The sequence below is a fragment of the Coregonus lavaretus genome (assembly GCF_964263955.1).
Source record: "Coregonus lavaretus genome assembly, chromosome: 4".
Taxonomy (NCBI): domain Eukaryota; kingdom Metazoa; phylum Chordata; class Actinopteri; order Salmoniformes; family Salmonidae; genus Coregonus; species Coregonus lavaretus.
The window spans coordinates 28463959-28485449 of NC_139991.1; the positions used below are offsets into that span (position 1 = coordinate 28463959).

General features: G+C 41.0%; 1 protein-coding gene across 1 annotated transcript in view; it reads right to left on the bottom strand.

The window, feature by feature from the left end:
* Positions 1 to 21491, bottom strand: part of LOC311128018 (contactin-associated protein-like 4) — a gene marked incomplete at its 3' end in the record, with an annotated part of 221186 nt that overhangs the window by 171937 nt on the left and 27758 nt on the right. Inside the window, exon 2 of the mRNA XM_084159946.1 lies at positions 2738 to 2848. Within this exon, the coding sequence (XP_084016072.1) occupies positions 2738 to 2848 (111 nt within the window). The remainder of the gene's footprint in view (positions 1 to 2737; positions 2849 to 21491) is intronic.

The following is a 21491-nucleotide window of genomic DNA, read 5'->3' on the forward strand; positions in this document are numbered from 1 at the left end:
TTTGCATAAACTTAATGTAATTGTCAATAAAAGCCTTTGACACTTATGGAATGCTTGTAATTATACTTCAGTATACCATAGTAACATCTGACAAAAATATCTAAAAACACTGAAGCAGCAAACTTTTTGAAGAGCAATACTTGTGTCATTCTCAAAACTTTTGACCACGACTGTAGAATAGTTGGTGGGTTTGGTGTGTGTAGTAGAAAGTGTAGAACGGTGGGGCCTGAATAGCATTCTAATTCTAGATTGGTGGTCATTTGTAGCTCAGTTGGTAGAGCATGGAGCTTGTAAATCCAGGGTAGTGGGTTCGATTCCTGGGACCACCCATACGTAAAATGCATGCACTCACGACTGTAAGTCGCTTTCAATAAAAGCGTCTGCTAAATGGCATATATTTTTATATTATATTATTGACTAGAGAGGGGAACCAACCAATCAATTCTGAGGACAGTCTGAGGACAAACAATATCATTTGCATGGATCAGACAATAGGCCACTTTGATATGTTCTTATACAATGACCTTACAGACTATATACTGTATGCAATCCTATCACCACTGTTCTCATGTTGCTGCTTTCTGATTATAATTATTGAATGGAAGTATTTAATTCACTATTTCAATCAACTTAGTTGTCAGATCACAAAAGACCATTCTCAATAATAAACGAGCCTGGTGAGAAGATATTATACCAGTAGAACTGAACAGAGGGCAATATTATGGAGCTTTTGACAGTTACCACTGTTCATTTTGTCAGTAAATCGAATCAGTAATGCGAATATTCTCGGAGAAACGCTAGAGGATGCCGAGTTTTAAATTTTTCAGGCAGAGATGTAAATTAGATGAATCCATTAATTGATTCATTGATTTCTTCTTAGAACAGCTGGGATTGTGTCATCTAGTGCATTTTGTAATTAACATCCCTGTCTCAACCCTTTGTGATGCCATGTTAGATCCTCCTCCAGTCACATAAAGGTGTGACCTTAGAAAGTGGTCAAAGGTCAAATAGAAGAGTGGTTGTTGAGAGGCAACCGAGTAAATAACCATGTAACCATGTAACCTCTGCCATGTAAACAACTGATTACATATTCCATCATTATATGAAAGGGAGAAATGTTCAGCCAGCGAGCAAAACTGGTTGCAATGACGCCATTATAGCCAGAAATCTGGTTGAAATGATGGTGATTTCTGGTTGTACACACTAAAATATGCGGGTTCTTCAAGGGTTCTTTGGGAAGGGAGATGGTTCTATGTGGAACCATAATGACCCAAATAACCCTTTGAGCCCTTCAATGGTTATTTGCAGTTCAATTGAGAACCTTTGTGTCAATCAGTGGTTCTCAATTCTCTCCTTACAGACCCCCAGTCATTCCAGAGCTAGCATACCTGATTCAACTTGTCAATTAACACAATAATAAAACATATGGAATTTTAACAATATAAAATGGCTAACCAGATAAAAGAATCCTGTATGTTTCTTCAAAATGTTATTTGTAGAACCTTTGAGATTGAGAAAAGTTCTTTATAGAACCATTATCCATTAAGGTTAGAAAAATAACCATTAAAAAGGGTTCTATACAGCACCAAAAAGGGATGTAACCGTAGCAGGACCCGATTTGGTGATATACAGAACCTTTTTTTAATAGTTCTTAATAGAACCTTAGGAAAGGGTTCTTTATAGCACCATAAAGGTTCCATTTAGAACCATATGAGCATTGTTCTTATATAACCTTATTTGGCACAGAACCATCTGTTTTAGTGTGTAGCAATGTATAGTAATTTCAACCAGCTTTGCCACGGTGCATATATTATCTGATATAAAAAACGGTTAACCTGGCTGATACAGCTTCATCATGGTCAAACACAGGGAAATACAGTATACCAAACTGATAATACCATAGACAGTTTTGGACACCTATTGATCCACTTCACCCAGATCAACTCAGATGGAAATAGTGAAAAAACAACACTGTGTGTGCTTACTGCTACAGCCATCAAATTCAGCTTGGAAGAAGCATCCAACAAGCTTAGATTGCTTTGGTCTCACAGTCGAAGAAAATCATGTGCACAGATGCTCTTATGTGGCTGCTTAAAATCCCTCCTATTGCCAACTGATTTTCTGCTTTCAAGGTAGGATAAACCACAAAATAGATCAACCCTACCCGTTTTAAAAAATTCAAACAAAGAACCACCGTGATAGCATTTTCCCCTCTAAGAAAGGCAAGGATACCCTTCTATCAGAATTCAGCATCCAAACCAACCAACAAATCAACCAATGTGAATTTTGTGTGTGGATGAATTCAGATGCATTCCGATGGTAAAGAAGGGCGACCTTGCACTGGGGCTTGTGATGTAGTATTCCAATATCTATCTAGGCGACCAGCTGGGGATGAGGTAACAGCAGCTCTCTGTCTCTCTCTGTCTCTCTCTCTGACTGTTTTCCTCCATTTCTCAAACTGAATTCGCCAGCAAGGGACTTAAAAAAAAAAATAGTGGGATCTTGATCCTGCGCTACTGCTGCTGCTGAAACCTGCCTTTGATGTTCTCTATGCACAGTCCTGTGGGGAATCCAACCCTCTCTCTCCCTTTCCGCAATGAGCAGCTGAGCACCACAACACAGCAGCCCACTGTGTACGGCCGGAATACACGCTCGAAATAACAGTGGAGATACTAAGGAATCCTACAATCAATACAGTGCCCATATCAGGCTCATGTGTCAAAAGTCCAGGACTCACCATCTCTCCTGTTGACTTTTGCAAAGCCGGGCCCATGGCTGTTGGACAACTGGGATGAACTTCTGAAGGAGGACTGGGGCAGGTTGGACACCAGTGGGCGATCACAGCTGTCTGTCAAGCAAACAGGAAAACACAAAGGACAGGGTTAGGCTTTACAATCACAGGTGAACTCTGAACTATTAGTAACTGTATTATTAGTACAGCATTTCCAAATTATTCAGAGATGTAGTCTAAAACATCATCAGGGGAGGAAGCATGTTTAAAGCAATTTGAGAGACACTATTTTCCATTTTGTCTCAATTTGATAACCATGTCATCTCCGTTGGACCACCAGTTAACACGCTGTTATTGCTGTCTGTCAGCACCAATGACACCATTGAAGTGACATCACAGGATGTCATCACCATGCTAATAATAACTAAAATTGCTACAGTGTGCAGATCACATTGTTATGTTCCAACACCTTCACAAATGTGTGCATGAGTACCGTCCCACTGGGCACACCACGTCATTTCAATTGGTAAATTTGGGGAATATTTGGTTGAGATGTTGATCAATGAGATTTCAACCTTTTTTCACACACTCAAAAAGACATCCAGAAGTTTGTTGAATTCCCAATGTGAGTCTAAAAGCACAACCAAATTCCAATGGGAAAACAATGTCTGATTTTCGGTTTAGGGCTTGATTCAATCAGTATAGCCAAAATTCAGCACTATAACGCGTGCTTGAAATGTAAAGGTAATTTCTGATTGAGACGACATATGCAGAGTTTACCATGAATGCAGTCTCCACAAATGTGGGAACATTGCCTTTAAATTTCAATCGCCCTATAGCGCTGAACTTCGGTGATATGGATTGAATCGAGCCCTTAGCTTTCATTTAAATGTGCTATCACTGCACTTTCAACCATTTAAAAGCACAAAAAAGTTCAAATGGGAATACAATGTCAGATATGTTAGATTTATACAACAGCTTAATGTGTTATCATTGTGCTTCATCTAATAGCACAACAAATGACCTGGATTGCAGTTGAGATTACATTAAAAGTACATAGTGCAAGTGATCAATGTTGTTCGAGATTCTGTACAGATTATTATAGCAATTGTGAAGACCTCCACAGACCTGCAAACTTTGCATGCTATCTCGAACATGCACACTTTCTATGATTACATAAGAAGCCATTTAAAGTAACCTCAAAATGTGGCCATGGATGTGTTTCTCATTTTAAGGTTGATAAAATACTGTTACATTTGTTTGTAAGATAGCCTTACCTTTAGGCTATTTACTGTATTAGATAAGTAATATTAAATTGTGTTTGGTTGACAACACAACCAAATATCAACATTTTAAAGGAGCTGTATCTAATGCTTGAATAGTTTAATCTGAGCAACTGGCTTAACCTGGAGATGTGCATAAAGGGTGTGACATTGGATGGTCAAATATCATGGTCAAGTCATATTGACAAAGTTGTTGTGAAGATGGGGAGGGGTATGTCTGTTTATAAAAAGATGTTCTGCGTTTATGACAACTGTACTAGTTGTTCAGGCTCTGGCTATGGTCTTGTCCCATTTTGATTACTGTCCGGTAATATGGTCAAGTGCAGCAAAGAAAGACCTAGCAAACATGCAGTTATTTCAAAACAGGGCAGCACGCCTTGCCCTTAACAGCACATACAGAACTAACATCAACAACATGAATGCCAGTCTTCCCTGGTTGAGGGTTGATGAGAGATGAACTGCTTCTCTTCTAGTTTTTATGTGAAATATTACTGTGATGAAAATTACAGATTGTCTGCATAATCAAATAACATTCAGTTCAGACACCCATACATACCACACAAGACATGCCACCAGGGGTCTCTTCACAGTCCCCAAATTCAAAAAACGAATTCACAGCAATGCACAGTATTATACAGAGCCATGATCACATGGAACTCCCTTCCCTCTCCAATTACTCAAGCAAACAGCAAAATTACATTTAAAAACGAATTCACCTCTACTGGATCGGTGATTAGCATGACTGTTGTAAGTAACAGCAAACTTTCCAGGACACAGACATGTCTTATATGGGCAGAAAGCTTAAATTATTTGCAATCTAAATTGCACCAAAACTGCAATATTATATTGTGGCCTTTCTCTTGCATTTCAAAGATGCTGAAAAAATATATATATAGAAAACGCATGTTTTTTTGTTTGTATTATCTTTTACCAGATCTAATGTGTTATATTCTCCTACAATAATTTTACATTTCCACAAACTTCAAAGTGTTTCCTTTCAAATGGTATAAAAATATGCATATCCTTGCTTTCAGGACCTGAGCTACAGGCAGTTAGATTTGGGTATGTCATTTTAGGCGAAAATTGAAAAAAAGGGTCTGATCCTTAAGAGGTTAAACAACATCTCATGGAAAGGCGGGGACAGTGAGGGGACACAAACACACAGAGACACTAATACACACATTCTTTTTTGGTTGTATTGTTTGTATTCTTTTTTAGTTGCATTGTTTGCATATCATTGTATTTTACATTTGTGTGACTGTCCTTTTCTATCAGTGTATCAGTGTTTCGTTACTTGTCATTTTTTGTGTTTTTTGTGTATCCTAGGAAGAGTAGCCGCTGCTTCTGCAAAAGCTAATGGGGATCCAAATAAACAAATAAACCCTATTGTTTCATTTTTATTTTTGGTTTAGTTGGAGACGTGAATCCAACATATCATTTGTTAACTTGTCGACAAGTTAAAAGGCTATATGCTCTATTGCTGGTAGAGCACGGCGCTTGTAACGCCAAGGTAGTGGGTTCGATCCCCGGGACCACCCATACACAAAAATGTATGCACGCATGACTGTAAGTCGCTTTGGATAAAAGCGTCTGCTAAATGGCATATTATATTATAATTAAGGAGATGTATCTTTTGTGCCACTGACTTAGTCTGTGTTAAATTCCAGTTTTTTCTACAAATTACTAATTTATATGTTGGATTCACATCTAAGTTAAAGAATAGGACTAAATCAAATCAAACTTTATTTAAAGTGCATTTAAAGTTTGATTTGATTTAGTCCTATTCTATAACTTGGTTGAGATGGAGACGTGAATCCAACACAATAATTATTAACTTGCAACCTTTGGAATCAGAGGCAGATGCTTATGCCCATCCACCATCCACGTCCAAAACGCCCTAGGAAAACCGAAACCTACTTGAAGGTAACATTGCTCACTGTTGCCCCCTAGTGGCTGGTTTCCATGTTATCTCCCGACATCCTTAGACATGGATGGACGTCGAATACTGACTTGTATCACGGGTGAACTGGCTGGCACATGCAAACGCACATACACATGCGCATACACCAGAGGCGGCTGGTAGGAAGAGCTATAGGAGGAAAGGCTCATTGTGGAATGGAATCAATGGAACGGAGTCAAACACATTGTTTTATATGTATGCTGTGTTTCGTATTACATTAATTCAATTCCAGCCCTTACAATGAGCCCGTCCTTCTATAAATCCTCCCACCAGCCTTGTCTAACCTACGTGCACAATCAAATGCACATACATGTATTTTGGCTACGCGCACACACATACACATGTACACTACCGTTCAAAAGTTTGGGGTCACTTAGAAATGTCCTTGTTTTCGAAAGAAAATGAATTTTTTTGTTCATTAAAATAACATCAAATTGATCAGAAATACAGTGTAGACATTGTTAATGTTGCAAATGGCTATTGTAGCTGGAAACAGCAGATTTTTAATGGAATATCTACGTAGGCGTACAGAGATCCATTATCAGCAACCATCAGTCCTGTGTTCCAATGGCACATTGTGTTTGCTAATCCAAGTTTATCATTTTAAAAGGCTAATTGATCATTAGAAAACCATTTTGCAATTATGTTAGCACAGCTGAAAACTGTTGTGCTGATTAAAGAAGCAATAAAACTGGCCTTCTTGAGACTAGTTGAGTATCTGGAGAATCAGCAATTGTGGGTTCGATTACAGGCTCAAAATGGCTAAAAACAAATAACTTTCTTCTGAAACTCGTCAGTCTATTCTTGTTCTGAAAAATGAAGGCTATTCAATGCGAGAAATTGCCAAGAAACTGAAGATCTTGTACAACGCTGTGTACTACTCCCTTCACAGAACAGCGCAAACTGTCTCTAACCAGAATAGAAAGAGGAGTGGGAGGCCCCGGTGCACAACTGAGCAAGAGGACAAATACATTAGTGTCTAGTTTGAGAAACAGGCGCCTCACAGGTCCTCAACTGGCAGCTTAATTAAATAGTACCCGCAAAACACCAGTCTCAACGTCAACAGTGAAGAGGCGACTCCGGGATGCTGACCTTCTAGGCAGAGTTGCAAAGAAAAAGCCATATCTCAGACTGGCCAAAAAAAGAAAATATTAAGATGGGCGGTCTGAAATATGGCTTTTTCTTTGCAACTCTGCCTAGAAGGTCAGCATCCCGGAGTTATTTTAATGGACAAGAAAATTAATTTTATTTCGAAAATAAGGACATTTCTAAGTGACCCCAAACTTTTGAACGGTAGTGTATGTGTGCACGCAAATTCACACAGATGAAGTAGGCCTATTTCATTGTTTTTAAATGAATATTAAAAACAGTACAATAAAAAAACAATATGGCAGAATCGTGCTAGCTGCAGTTGACTAAGATCAATGTTTTTATATGAAATGGACTGGGGCTGGCCAAAATATATGTAATTCAGCAGAATACATATTGAAAGGTTTATGCTTGTGCGCCGAACTGCAACCTTAAAGGCCCAATGCAACCCTCTTTTTTTTATCTCAATATCAAATCATTTCTGGATAACAATTAAGTACCTTACCGTGATTGTTTTCAATCAACATGGTCAAAAATAAACAAAAATAGATTATTAGCAAGAGCAATTTCTTATGCAATAACTTTTATAGTGGGAAGGGGAAAACTGAAAACGAGCTGTTATTGGCAGAGAGGTTTGGAACTCTCTTTCTTATTGGTCTATTAACTCATTGACCGCTTGGTGATGTCACCAGCAGGGCCATAGCTACACGAGGACACTGAGGTCCAGACCTCTGAATTTTTTTCAAACTCAGTCAGGGTTTAGTTCTAATAATAGAATACACAAGGTTTCAGGAAACTCGTTTCAGGAAACTAAGCGTATGTCGCACGTCACTACTTCACAGGAGAGGCATTTGAACGTAAATATTTATTTTTTATCCAAAAAAAATTGTGGCAGAAATGCCTTGTGGAACATGTGATATTTCATGTGCCTTAATAACAGACTTGTATGCCATCTGTACATACAAATACATTATGAGCCTAGTTGGTTTACCCACGGAAAAAGACAGGAACATTCCACCTAGCCATGATTGGCTGAGATAATGGATGGACTGGACATGCCGAGAGATGAGTTTGGATTGGTCTGTCATGTAGCACGCTTCTGTCTATAACATGAGCTGCTCAATATGTGTAGGTAATCCTTTCTAATATGTATTTTGTGAAAGATATCACAAAGAACTGCAAAAGGGTGCTAATGCTCTCCTCTTTCTGGAGGACTGAGTTTCGAAATCAGTGTAATGCCCGGTGGAAGCAGAGTATGCTAGCTAAGGAGAGGGAGTAAATGCAGGCGTTTGATTGCAAATATGCAGAGCGAGTCAGAAACACCTGTCTCTGGATTACATCTTCAAACTAAGGGCAACCATGTCATCTGTGATAGAGAGGGAGAAGCGTTCATCCATGTATACGGGTAAGAGTCTAGCTATCTACATTTTCAGAGAATCATAAGTTTCTAATTTGGTCAGAAAGTCGGTTTCTGTTAAAGCGTACTGTTAGCTAGCTAGCTAACGTTTGCTGGCTGGACGGCTTGCTAGCTAGCTAACATTACGTGTATGATCTGTGTAGTAATATTATTTGTATCACATAGCCATTTGCATTGCTAGTTATAGCCTAATGTTAGCTAGCTAACATTGAACCTAGTTGGTTAGCTTTAGCTACCTGTAGATTCATGCAGGGTAGTAACATTATGAGTTGGGATTATGGTTTATTGTTTAGCTAAATAGCTAGCTACATGTCTAAACAAAAGACTCCACTATGAAAGTAACCATTAAACTGTACCATTTACACCTTCTGTATCCTGTGCATGTTACAAATAAACTTTGATTTTATTTGATATAGTGTGTGTTTACCAGAGACAGTAATGTGAAGAACAACATGACATGCACCAAAGTCAAATTAGGATATAACGTTAAGTGAACGAGACAGTGTCCAAGTTCTAAAATTCTTTAAGACATGAAGGTCAGTCAATACAGAACATTTCAAGAACTTTGAAAGTTTCTTCAAGTGCAGTCACAAAAACCATCAAGCGCTATGATGAAACTGGCTCTCATGAGGACCGCCACAGGAACGGAAGACCCAGAGTTACCTCTGCTGCAGAGGATAAGTTCATTACCAGCCTCAGAAATTGCAGCCCAAATAAATGCTTCACAGAGTTCAAGTAACAGACACATCTCAACATCAACTGTTCAGAGGAGACTGTGTGAATCAGGCCTTCATGGTCGAATTGCTGCAAAGAAACCACTACTAAAGGACACCAATAATAAGAAGAGACTTGCTTGGGCCAAGAAACACGAGCAATGGACATAAAAAATAAAAATACATGTAAAAAATTAGACCGGTGGAAATGTGTCCTTTGGTCTGGAGTCCAAATTTGAGATTTCTGGTTCCAGCCGCCGTGTCTTTGTGAGACGCAGAGTCGGTGAAGGGATGCTCTCTGCATGTGTATTTCCCACCGTAAAGCATGGAGGAGGAGGTGTTATGGTGTGGGGGTGCTTTGCTGGCGACACTGTCTGTGATTAATTTAGAATTCAAGGCACACTTAACCAGCATGGCTACCACAGCATTCTGCAGCGATACGCCATCCCATCTGGTTTGGGCTTAGTGGCACTATCATTTGTTTTTCAACAGGACAATGACCCAACACACCTCCAGCCTGTGTAAGGGCTATTTTACCAAGAAGGAGAGTGATGGAGTGCTGCATCAGATGACCTGGCCTCCACAATCCCCCGACCTCAACCAAATTGAGATGGTTTGGTATGAGTTGGACCGTAGAGTGAAGCAAAAGCAGCCAACAAGTGCTCATTATATGTGGAAACTCCTTCAAGACTGTTGGAAAATCATTTCAGGTGAAGCCGGTTGAGAGAATGCCATTAGTGTGCAAAGCTGTCATCAAGGCAAAGAGTGGCTGTTTGAATAATTTGTTTAACACTTTTTTGGTTACTACGTGATTCCATATGTGTTATTTCATACTTTTGATGTCTTCGCTATTATTCTACAATGTAGAACATAGTAAAAATTAAGAAAAACCCTTGAATGAGTAGGTGTTCTAAAACCTTTGACCGGTACTGTATATGATATGGTATATATATATGATATATATGATAACTTAACGTTAGCTAGCTAGCTAACAAGCTAAAAACGAACCAAAACATTGTTTAGAAAGTTGCTTTTAGTTGCCTGGTTTTCTAGATTTACATATACTAAATTCATTTTTAAACGGATGGGTTTATAAGTGTTAAAATACACCAGTTATGCTATTTTGGACCATCAGGCTGCTGATGTCATGCAGCCTGTTGTTTTTGTGTTTATACTTTTTCATAACAACAACGATGTCACTGCGACAACTCTATACAGAGATGTCGATAGACATAGTATAAATCAGTCTTTAGTGTTGAAATCTTTGGTTGGTTAGTACACCACCGTACTCACTCTGTATAGCACATGGCCTCACATGTGAAGCCTTAAAGAGATGGGTGGGGTAAAGGCTTAAGAGGGTGTGAACGATGCTGAATGGGTGTAGACAAAGAAGAGCTCTCCAGTTGGTGTACCAAAAAATTCAAGGCCAATTCCAAAAGTGTAGTGTATGATATACCATTTTCTAACTCTGAGTCTCTACTTTTATCCAATGTGAAAAACACAATTTCAATTTTGCTACATAAGAGAGATTCGAGCCAGTCGGTCACAAATATGTAGAATTGCAGGAAATTAGCTATGAAACTGCAACAAAAAAAGTTATGTACAGCAAACGTATTTGTTTACCTTAATGTACGTAATTATTTAATTATAGTTTTCAAACCTGATGCTGAGTTAATGTGAGTTAATGTGTAGCGGCTAATTGTAAAGCTAATAGTCTATGTTTTTGTAGATCAACTGAGGTGAGTGAAGCTACAGCAACCAATGTGATAATGGCTGGGGTAAGTTTGCTAATTTTTGTTGTTCTCCAAATAGCATTTTAGATGATGACATTTCAACTAGATAATGCTATATAAACCAGCTTGCCGAACCTCTTATCAGTTGCGCACACATACTCTCTTCATGACCAAACTGCACTCTCTGTTTCTCCATGACTGTAGATTAGGGTTGTTTGTTGAGTATTCAGTGTGAAAAGCTTTTCAATTATAGTGTTTTAGAGTGGGAAATGGGAAAGTGCACTCCAAAAACAGAGCAGAGGAGTAAAAGCTAAGTTAATAATCACTAATGAGAGTACTCGTTGAAAACTACTTGACAGAAAGAGCAGAGCGTTTGAAAACACAAGAGCCATTTCTTGGCGTTCGGAGTTTAGCATTTCAGTGCCGTTACCCATGTCTCTGACTGACTCCGTGATCAGTCATGCACAGACGTCCGTGGTGCGGAGGCGGAAACTGGAGGTAAATGCTGTATACCTGGTTGTTCACATCCTTGATGGAAAACTGAACCTTGATGGAAAACTCACCATTCCTTGTGCAGGAGCCTCCTTTGCAAAAATAGGCCTATACTGTAGCTGCTGCGCCTCATTCCTCCAGCTAGCTCTAGCCCATAACAACACTTAAATACCAAGGTAATGTTTTGTTTAGTCTTAGAAACATAATCTATGTAATAATTAGCTGTATTCTCTATAACGCTTCGCTACATAATACTACTATCTTAGATATTGGATGCATCCCAATATGGCAGCCTATTCCCTATATAGTGCACTATGGGCCCTGGTCAAAAGTCGTATAGGGAATAGAGTGCCAGTTGGGATGCAGTCATTACCTCATTCAAAGGAGTACTTCTCAGGGAGTGACCTCAGAACCCATTAGAAGTGTTTAATCAGTATTGATAAAGGACGGATCCTTGGCAGGAGCCACAGCCGACAGAGTGAGACAGGCTACTGTCTCCTATCTGCTCCCCTCCACTCCACTTCTCTCCCTTCCTGTGCTTCATCCATCCAGCCATCTACTGTGTCCCATTTCACATTTTGCTGAAATAACAAACTGCCCACAGTCCAGGTGATGGAAGTGGAGAGTGAATACTGATGAAGGTGATACATCACCTTCACAAACAACAAAAATAAATACAGTATGGATAAGAAACCATACCGTGGGCAAGGCACTGGACTGAACTCCAAGAGTTCAGTCATATTCACTGTATGTCTTTTGGATGCATATAAAAATTCTGACCATGCTGCATTCAGCAGACATATACCCTAATGAGGGCCAATAAAATAATTGTTTGTGGAATGGAACTATCTAATGGAACACTAACAATTCAAACTAAACCGCAGTACTCTGTTCTTCTGTTCTATTCTGTACAACTTGGTTCTACTCTATCTTGACCCATGGGGCCTTTAGTCTCTCAGTCTTCAGACAGATTGAAGTGCAGAACAGTAGCAGCACACCCAACCAAATGTGCTATCTCTGGGGTATTCAACCTGGGGTCCGCTGACCCCTACTGCAGGGGGTCCGCCAATTATTTTTTTCTTAAAGTACATTTTTCCCCAAATGTTTTTATGAATATCGCTAGCGATAACAGAAAATTAATTTTGAATTACACTGAACAAAAATATAAACTAAACATGTAAAGTGTTGCTCCCATGCTTCATGAGCTGAAATAAAAGATCCCAGAAATTTTCCAAACACACAAAAAGGTTATTTTTCTAAAATGTTGTGCACAAATTTGTTTACATCCCTGTTAGTGAGCATTTATCCTTTGCCAAGATAATCCATCCACCTGACAGGTGTGACATATGAAGAAGCTGATTAAACAGCATGATCATTACACAGGTGCACCTTGTGATGGGTACAATAAAAGGCCACTCACACAACACAATGCCACAGATGTTTCAAGTTTTGAGGGAACGTGCAATTGCCATGCTGACTGCAGGAATGTCCACCAGAGCTGTTGCCAGATCATTTTATGTTCATTCCACTACCATAAGTCGCCTCCAACATTGTTTTAGAGAATATGGGAGTATGTCCAACTGGCCTCAAAACAGCAGACCACGTGTATGGTGTTGTGTGGGCGAGCAGTTTGCTGATGTCAAAGTTGTGAACACGCCCCATGGTGGCGGTGGGGTTATGGTATGGGCAGGTATAAGCTACGGACAACGAACACAATTGCATTTTATCGATGGCAATTTGAATGCACAGAGATACTGTGACGAGATCCTGAGGCCCATTGTTGTGCCATTCATCTGCCGCCATTATGGCCCCATGTCGCAAGGCTCTGTACACAATTCCTGGAAGCTGAAAATGTCCCAGTTCTTCCATGGCCTGCATACTCACAGATGTGTCACCCATTGAGCATGTTTGGGATGCTCTGGATCGACGTGTATGACGGCGTGTTCCAGGTCCTGCCAATATCCAGCAACTTCGCACAGCGGGGGCCTCCCGAGTGGCGCAGTGGTCTAAGGTGCTGCATCGCAGTGCTAGCTGTGTCACTAGAGATCCTGGTTTGATTCCAGGCTCTGTCGCAGCCGGCCGCGACCGGGAGACCCATGGGGCGGTGCACAATGGGCCCAGCACCGTCCAGGGTAGGGGAGCTTTTGGCCGGCAGGGATGTTCTTGTCCCATCGCGCACTAGCGACTCCTGTGGCGGGCCGGGCGCAGTGCACGCTGACTCGGTCGCCAGGTGTACGGTGTTTCCTCCGGCACATTGGTGCGGGTGGCTTCCGGGTTAAGCGGGCACTGTGTCAAGAAGCAGTGCGGCTAGGTTGGGTTGTGTTTCGGAGGACGCACTACTCTCGACCTCCGCCTCTCCCGTGTCCGTACGGGAGTTGCAGCGATGGGACAAGATGGTAACTACCAATTGGATACCATGAAATTGTGGAGAAAAAGGGGGTATATAAAATTAAAACTTTGCACAGCCATTGAAAAGGAGTGGGACAACATTCAACAGGCCACAATCAACAGCCTTGATCAACTCTATGTGAAGGAATGTGTCGCGCTGCATGAGGCAAATGGTGGTCACACCAGATACTGACTGGTTTTCTGATCCACACCCCTACCTTTTTTTTAAGGTATCTGTGACTAACAGATGCACATCTGTATTCCAAGTCATGTGAAATCCATAGATTCGGGCCTAATAAATGTATTTAAGTTGATTGATTTCCTTATATAAACTGTAACTCAGTAAAATCTTTGAAATTGTTGCGTTTAATTTTTTGTTCAGTATACATACCTACTGTAGGAAATATGAGAATATCTTATTTCTAACGATGTCAGCTTTATTTCTCAGCTCCTAATATTGAGCAAATTACACTCATTGGAGCTAAATACACTCACTGGAGTACCTGACATAGGCTTTGAAAAAGCACCCGTGAGTACCAATCGCTGCAAGTACCGCTGGCTGCTGGTAAGCTTTCTTGACTTGGACATACATTTTTCCTAACACATGGCTAACCTTTGTTTATCCAGCTAAACAGCTTTTATTAACGAAAATGTGTTTGGAGTTACATTTCTAGCTAATAGCCTTTGTTAGAGTTAACACTTCCTCTTCCAATTATAATGTAGGGAGGTCAAAATAATGAAAAACGATCTATCAAATGTTGAATAATTATCCTTGCCATTATCATTCACCTGGTGATAAGATGTCGTGTACTTTAAAAAGAAAAATAAGAAAACAGGGTCACCGGTTTACCTGGGTGCTAACTGAATGTAGTGACTTTTCAGGGGTGCTTCAGTCACTGTTTAAATTAGCTTCTTCCTCTGGCAGGGAATTAATTGGCCAGATTGAGAGAGAGGGAGAGCCAGATTGGGCTTGTGGCCAGCTAGCACAACGTGGTTAGCTTTATTTGCATCTCAAATGGCACCCTATTCCCTATAGGCTCTGGTCAAAAGTAGTGCACTATGTAGGGAATAGGGTGCCATTCGGGACACATCCTATAACATTTACACTGACTGCCACAGGAAGTAGAGCAGCTAGAAGCTTCTGTAGAGTGAAACACATGCATAACCAACCTCCACAGGGGAAAGAAGTGTCCCCAATAATAAAATTAACTTACTAGTTTTTCTTATTTCATATTGGCCCCAAAAGATACTCTGCAAATCTACTGGTGTATCTACAATAATACAAAATGCCGGAAGTTAATTTCTAACAAAATACACCTGAATATGGAACCGAACTCGATGGAGGAAGTTTGTGAATGACCTATGCTCTCCAAAGGGCAAACGTGCACAAAAGTCAAGTGAGTTAAAAACATGGATAATCAACTTTGGTCCAGTCTATGGCTTTTGAAGACGATTTGTGTGCCAGTCTTTTGAAGAAGAAAAAACTGAATGACCAGTACCTTTCTTCGCAGCATGTGAGTGTAACCAGTGTGAAAAGGCTAGCTAGTTAGCGGTGCGCGCTAGTACGTTTAAATCGGTGACATCACTCACTCTGAAACCCTGAAGTAGTTGTTTCCCTTGCTCTGCAAGAACCGTGGCATTTGTGGAGCGATAGGTAACGATGCTTATAGGGTGACTGTTGTCGATGTGTTCAGAGGGTCCCTGGATCAAGCCCAGGTTGGAGTGAGGAGAGGGATGGAAGTAAAACTGTTACATGAGCACAGGATGGCTCTGCAGAAATAGTGGTGGGTGAGCATTAAATAATGTACTAATGGGCTTGCAAACTGCCTTGTAGTGTGATCTGTGAACTGTCATTGACTGCTATTACACAAAAGCAAGCCCTGACTATCCAATCATAGAGAGGTTATGATAGCTGCAGCCTGTAATGGGGCATTATCAAGCCCCACTTCTCCAATCTGTAGTGGAACCCCGCTATGTTTCAGAGGCCATTTGCTTTGCAGCAGTCACACACACACACACACACACACACACACAGGAGGAGAGCTGCACTAGACTACAGCAGCATAATCAGAGTATCTTTAACTGTGAGCAAGCAAACAGGGCTCTCTCTCTCTTTCTGATGTTGTTGTTACTGGCACTAATAGACAGGAATGTTCGCTAGCTCTCCTCTAACTTCTCATTTACTGCTGCTCAGTCAGATACCTCTCCCAGCAGTCTCTCTCTCTCCCTCTCTCTCTCTCTCTCCCTCTCTCCCTCGCTCTCTCTCTCCCTCTCTCCCTTTCCTCTCTGGAAGCCGTCAAATGGCAAGCTGAAGCTCTGCTGCTGCGCTAACAAACTGTGTGTGTGTGTGTGTGTGTACTGAAGCGCTAACAAACACAAAGAGAGAGGTGTTTGATCCTCATCGCTGTAGCCTTCAGCAAACACACCTGGCATCCTTGTGACGCCTCCTAACTTCAGCTTCCACCAAAATGATCCAGTTAAACAATGCAGCAAGACATTAGCTGACAATAGCTGAAAATAGCTATCCATAAATCATGCTCAGCTCACCAAACAAACTATCTTCATCTTTGAAATTATCTGAAAACAATAATTTGTGCTTTACAATAACAGCATACTGCACCATCAAGGTTGACCACAACCAAGATAAATGTAATCAGAGAAGGCTACGATCAAAGGGAGGTCTGTCAGTCTGCCAGTCTTAACTCTCTTTACAATACCACGCAGACACAGAGTTGAGACAAGCAGATGGCAGCTGCAAGGCTGTCACTTACATGATTGGGTTCAAACACGTTTATTACTAGAGCGCAGCCACAACTAGGAACATTCACTGACTGCAATACTTTGCCTTGCTATCATGCTAATGCAGATTTCAGCAAAAATCCTTCAGGTAACTTCACTTTACTAATAGTCAGTAGCGGTGCGTGGGTAAAATCACTAAATTCAGCCACACCTTTGTTTTATCACAAAACCAGAGCGCAACCTCTGTCCAATGAAGTCCACAAAGCATATTGCATGTAACAGACAGTTACATGACCTACAGCACGGTCAATCAAGTTAATGCAAGAGTCTTTGCAAGTCGCAAAGAAACCAGGAGCTGCCTGCACTATTCCAGCACCATTTCAAGTTCAACATTTCAACATCATCAAATCACCTCTGCTTAGTCTAATACAGTGACAACTAAAAGATACCAAAAACAATTTAGTCCAATCAACGTAAGCTAAATATGATGTGGCTGTCCATGGTTCTGATTTCTGTGTGTATGTGTGTGCGCTTGTGTATGTGTGCGTGCGTGTTCGTGCAAGTAGAAAAACATGTTGACTCGCCCTACTTGTAGAGAAACACCAATGCCATCCTCATCTCTTTCATGTTGATGAAACGGTCTATCACTCTGTCATACAGTACACACTTATATTTTTTTGTTATCCTAGGCTACCTGGCTAAAATGCTTGCTCGCTAGACTAACTTCCCTTCATGGACAAAGTTAGCTAGTTAACATTAGCCTTCTACATCTATCTACATATTGAACTTCCATCCTCTCAGGCCAGGGGCACAACAATGTAGGAATTAATGGTTGGATCAGAATCGCCGTTATAATCATTAGCCAGTACGGAGAATTAAGTAAAACTACAAGTCCAAATCCCTATCTCCATCCATGGCTAATTTAGGAAAGGGACAATTTTAGCTAGCTAGCTAGACACAGGAGGACAACAACACAACGATTCAAGTTTTTCTGTCAATGATGTATACTCTCAATAGGATTTGATAGGAGTGATGCCAAAATGCAAGCTGGCTTCCGTTGACACTTTTTTTAGTGCGCCAGGACCATTCACAGTTGAGCTCGCTCAGTTTAGCTCAACGCTGATTGGCAAATGTTGTATACTTTTTTTTATCAAGGGAGGCCAAATGCTCACTGGCTTCCCTTGCCTTCTACGGGCAGCAACAATGTCATACTCGTTTGGACCAGACAGCATCAGATAGATGGCCTACACGTAGAGAGACAGAGGGGCGCTGTTTCACTCGCTCGGATGCTTTCTCCTGTGAGATACATTCAGCCTCTTGCAAATTGAAGGAAAATTATGAAACACAGAGAGACGAAATAGCATTTTATTTTTTGGGGAAGCCTGGCTTCCCTTGGCATCCATGAATACACGCCACTGCTAATAGTTCCCAAGAATGGGTAATCAAATTTTGCTTGAAAAATAAACTAAGATGCTCTATAACCCAGCAACGAGGCCCGGGACAAAAGTAATGCACTATTAAGAGAATAGGGTGCCATTTGGGACACACCCTAAGATGTTTTCAACCATTACTGCAACCAGCTGGATCCTCCCCTCCCTTCACCTCTACTCCTCTGTGATGGGCCTGGCTTGGACATGAAGAAGACATGATGTGTGTGGGTGGACAGTGTACTTTCTCCAGAGTGAGCATAAAAGAGTGACTGCTTTATAGCCACCCAGCCCTGGTCCAGGCGGTAGGTATACAGTGGGGGAAAAAAGTATTTAGTCAGCCACCAATTGTGCAAGTTCTCCCACTTAAAAAGATGAGAGAGGCCTGTAATTTTCATCATAGGTAAACGTCAACTATTACAGACAAATTGAGAGAAAAAAATCCAGAATATCACATTGTAGGATTTTTAATGAATTTATTTGCAAATTATGGTGGAAAATAAGTATTTGGTCACCTACAAACAAGCAAGATTTCTGGCTCTCACAGACCTGTAACTTCTTCTTTAAGAGGCTCCTCTGTCCTCCACTCGTTACCTTTATTAATGGCACCTGTTTGAACTTGTTATCAGTATAAAAGACACCTGTCCACAACCTCAAACAGTCACACTCCAAACTCCACTATGGCCAAGACCAAAGAGATGTCAAAGGACACCAGAAACAAAATTGTAGACCTGCACCAGGCTGGGAAGACTGAATCTGCAATAGGTAAGCAGCTTGGTTTGAAGAAATCAACTGTGGGAGCAATTATTAGGAAATGGAAGACATACAAGACCACTGATAATCTCCCTCGATCTGGGGCTCCACGCAAGATCTCACCCCGTGGGGTCAAAATGATCACAAGAACGGTGAGCAAAAATCCCAGAACCACACGGGGAGACCTAGTGAATGACGTGCAGAGAGCTGGGACCAAAGTAACAAAGCCTGCCATCAGTAACACACTACGCCGCCAGGGACTCAAATCCTGCAGTGCCAGATGTGTCCCCCTGCTTAAGCCAGTACATGTCCAGGCCCGTCTGAAGTTTGCTAGAGTGCATTTGGATGATCCAGAAGAGGATTGGGAGAATGTCATATGGTCAGATGAAACCAAAATAGAACTTTTTGGTAAAAACTCAACTCGTCGTGTTTGCATCCAAAGAACACCATACCTACTGTGAATCATGTGGGTGGAAACATCATGCTTTGGGGCTGTTTTTCTGCAAAGGGACCAGGACGACTGATCCGTGTAAAGGAAATAATGAATGGGGCCATGTATCGTGAGATTTTGAGTGAAAACCTCCTTCCATCAGCAAGGGTATTGAAGATGAAACGTGGCTGGGTCTTTCAGCATGACAATGATCCCAAACACACCGCCCGGGCAACGAAGGAGTGGCTTCGTAAGAAGCATTTCATGGTCCTGGAGTGGCCTAGCCAGTCTCCAGATCTCAACCCTATAGAAAATCTTTGGAGGGAGTTGAAAGTCTGTGTTGCCCAGCGACAGCCCCAAAACATCACTGCTCTAGAGGAGATCTGCATGGAGGAATGGGCCAAAATACCAGCAACAGTGTGTGAAAACCTTGTGAAGACTTACAGAAAACGTTTGACCTGTGTCATTGCCAACAAAGGGTATATAACAAAGTATTGAGAAACTTTTGTTATTGACCAAATACTTATTTTCCACCATGATTTGCAAATAAATTCATAAAAAATCCTACAATGTGATTTTCTGGATTTTTTTCTTCTCATTTTGTCTGTCATAGTTGACGTGTACCTATGATGAAAATTACAGGCCTCTCTCATCTTTTTAAGTGGGAGAACTTGCACAATTGGTGGCTGACTAAATACTTTTTTCCCCCACTGTAGGTCTATCGCTCAGGACACACTAAACCAGTGGTCACCAACCGGTCGATCGTGATCGATCACCAAACATTTCTGTAAAAAAAAACAATTAAAAATCCTTGTGTTCCTATATTATTTTTTTCGTTTTGCGTTGTTGGGGGTAGGTGCACTTGATTCAGCGCCCTTGCGCCGGGAAGGAAAGTGCATTTCATGCGTTTGAAGGTAGAACTCCGCCTACCCGGCAGGCCCAGAGAGCAAATCAAGTGCACCTATAAGCCTACTGCTGGTCAATCCGATAGCTCAGATCACCGTGTCTGCACAGCTTCCTCGAGCCGTAGACTGTAAAAAGAAACCTCGAACGCACAGCAAAGTTGATACTGTGAGATTTCAAAACTTTTAAAATCATGACAAGCAAGAGACTCAATGAATACAGAGGAAAGATTTGCTGTTTTTATGAGTATGTTCATGTTTAAATTCTTATTCAGCACTGTCAACACTTTTATATGCCATTAAATGCCCATTCTCCATACTTCCACTCATGCTACAACCAGCACTGCAGCTGTAATGAAGGAGTATAGCAGTGTTCCGATAAGCTTACGTTGTTATTATTACTGACTTGTCTTTTTTAATATCGAGGAATATTTCACTTTCTCTGGTCATAGGAGTAACAACATGAATTGGTGCATGAGGCAGAACTAATGCAGTGCGACTTGAGGTTCACCATCAGCTGGAAGACTGTGTCCCCTTTTCTCAGCGGAGGGAGGAAGAACGGAGGAAAGGTGTCGTTGAGTCAGGTGAGAGGCAGCCTCACCACTGCTCCCTCCCCTCAGACTGACCATCAGATGCAGGCCATCAGTCCAGTAAAAAAAAAATATATAAATATACATATATATATTATGCTCACTTAGCTGTGCCTCACAAACAATACAACAAATTATCTATTACCAGTGTGATCAAATACCATTTTCTTTATATACAGTTGATGTCGGAAGTTTACAAACACTTGGAGTCATTAAAACTCGTTTTTCAACCACTCCACACATTTCTTGCTAACAAAATATAGTTTTGGTAAGCCGGTTAGGACTATCTACTTTGTGCATGACACAAGTCATTTTTCCAACAATTGTTTACAGACAGATTATTTCACTTATAATTCACTGTATCACAATTCCAGAGGGTCAGAAGTTTACATACACTAAGTTGACTGTGCCTTTATACGGCTTGGAAAATTCCAGAAAATTATATCATGGCTTTAGAAGCTTCTGATAGGCTAATTGACATCATTTGAGTCAATTGGAGGTGTACCTGTGGATGTATTTCAAGGCCTACCTTCAAACTCAGTGCATCTTTGCTTGACATCATGGGAAAATCAAAAGAAATCAGCCAAGACCTCAGAAAAAACATTGTAGACGTCCACAAGTCTGGTTCATCCTTGGGAGCAATTTCCAAACGTCTGAAGGTACCACGTTCATCTGTACAAACAATAGTATAAACACCATGGGACCATGCAGCCGTCATACCGCTCAGGAAGGAGACTCGTTCTGTCTCCTAGAGATGAACGTACTTTGGTGCGAAAAGTGCAAATCAATTCCAGAACAACAGCAAAGGACCTTGTGAAGATGCTGGAGGAAACAGGTACAAAAG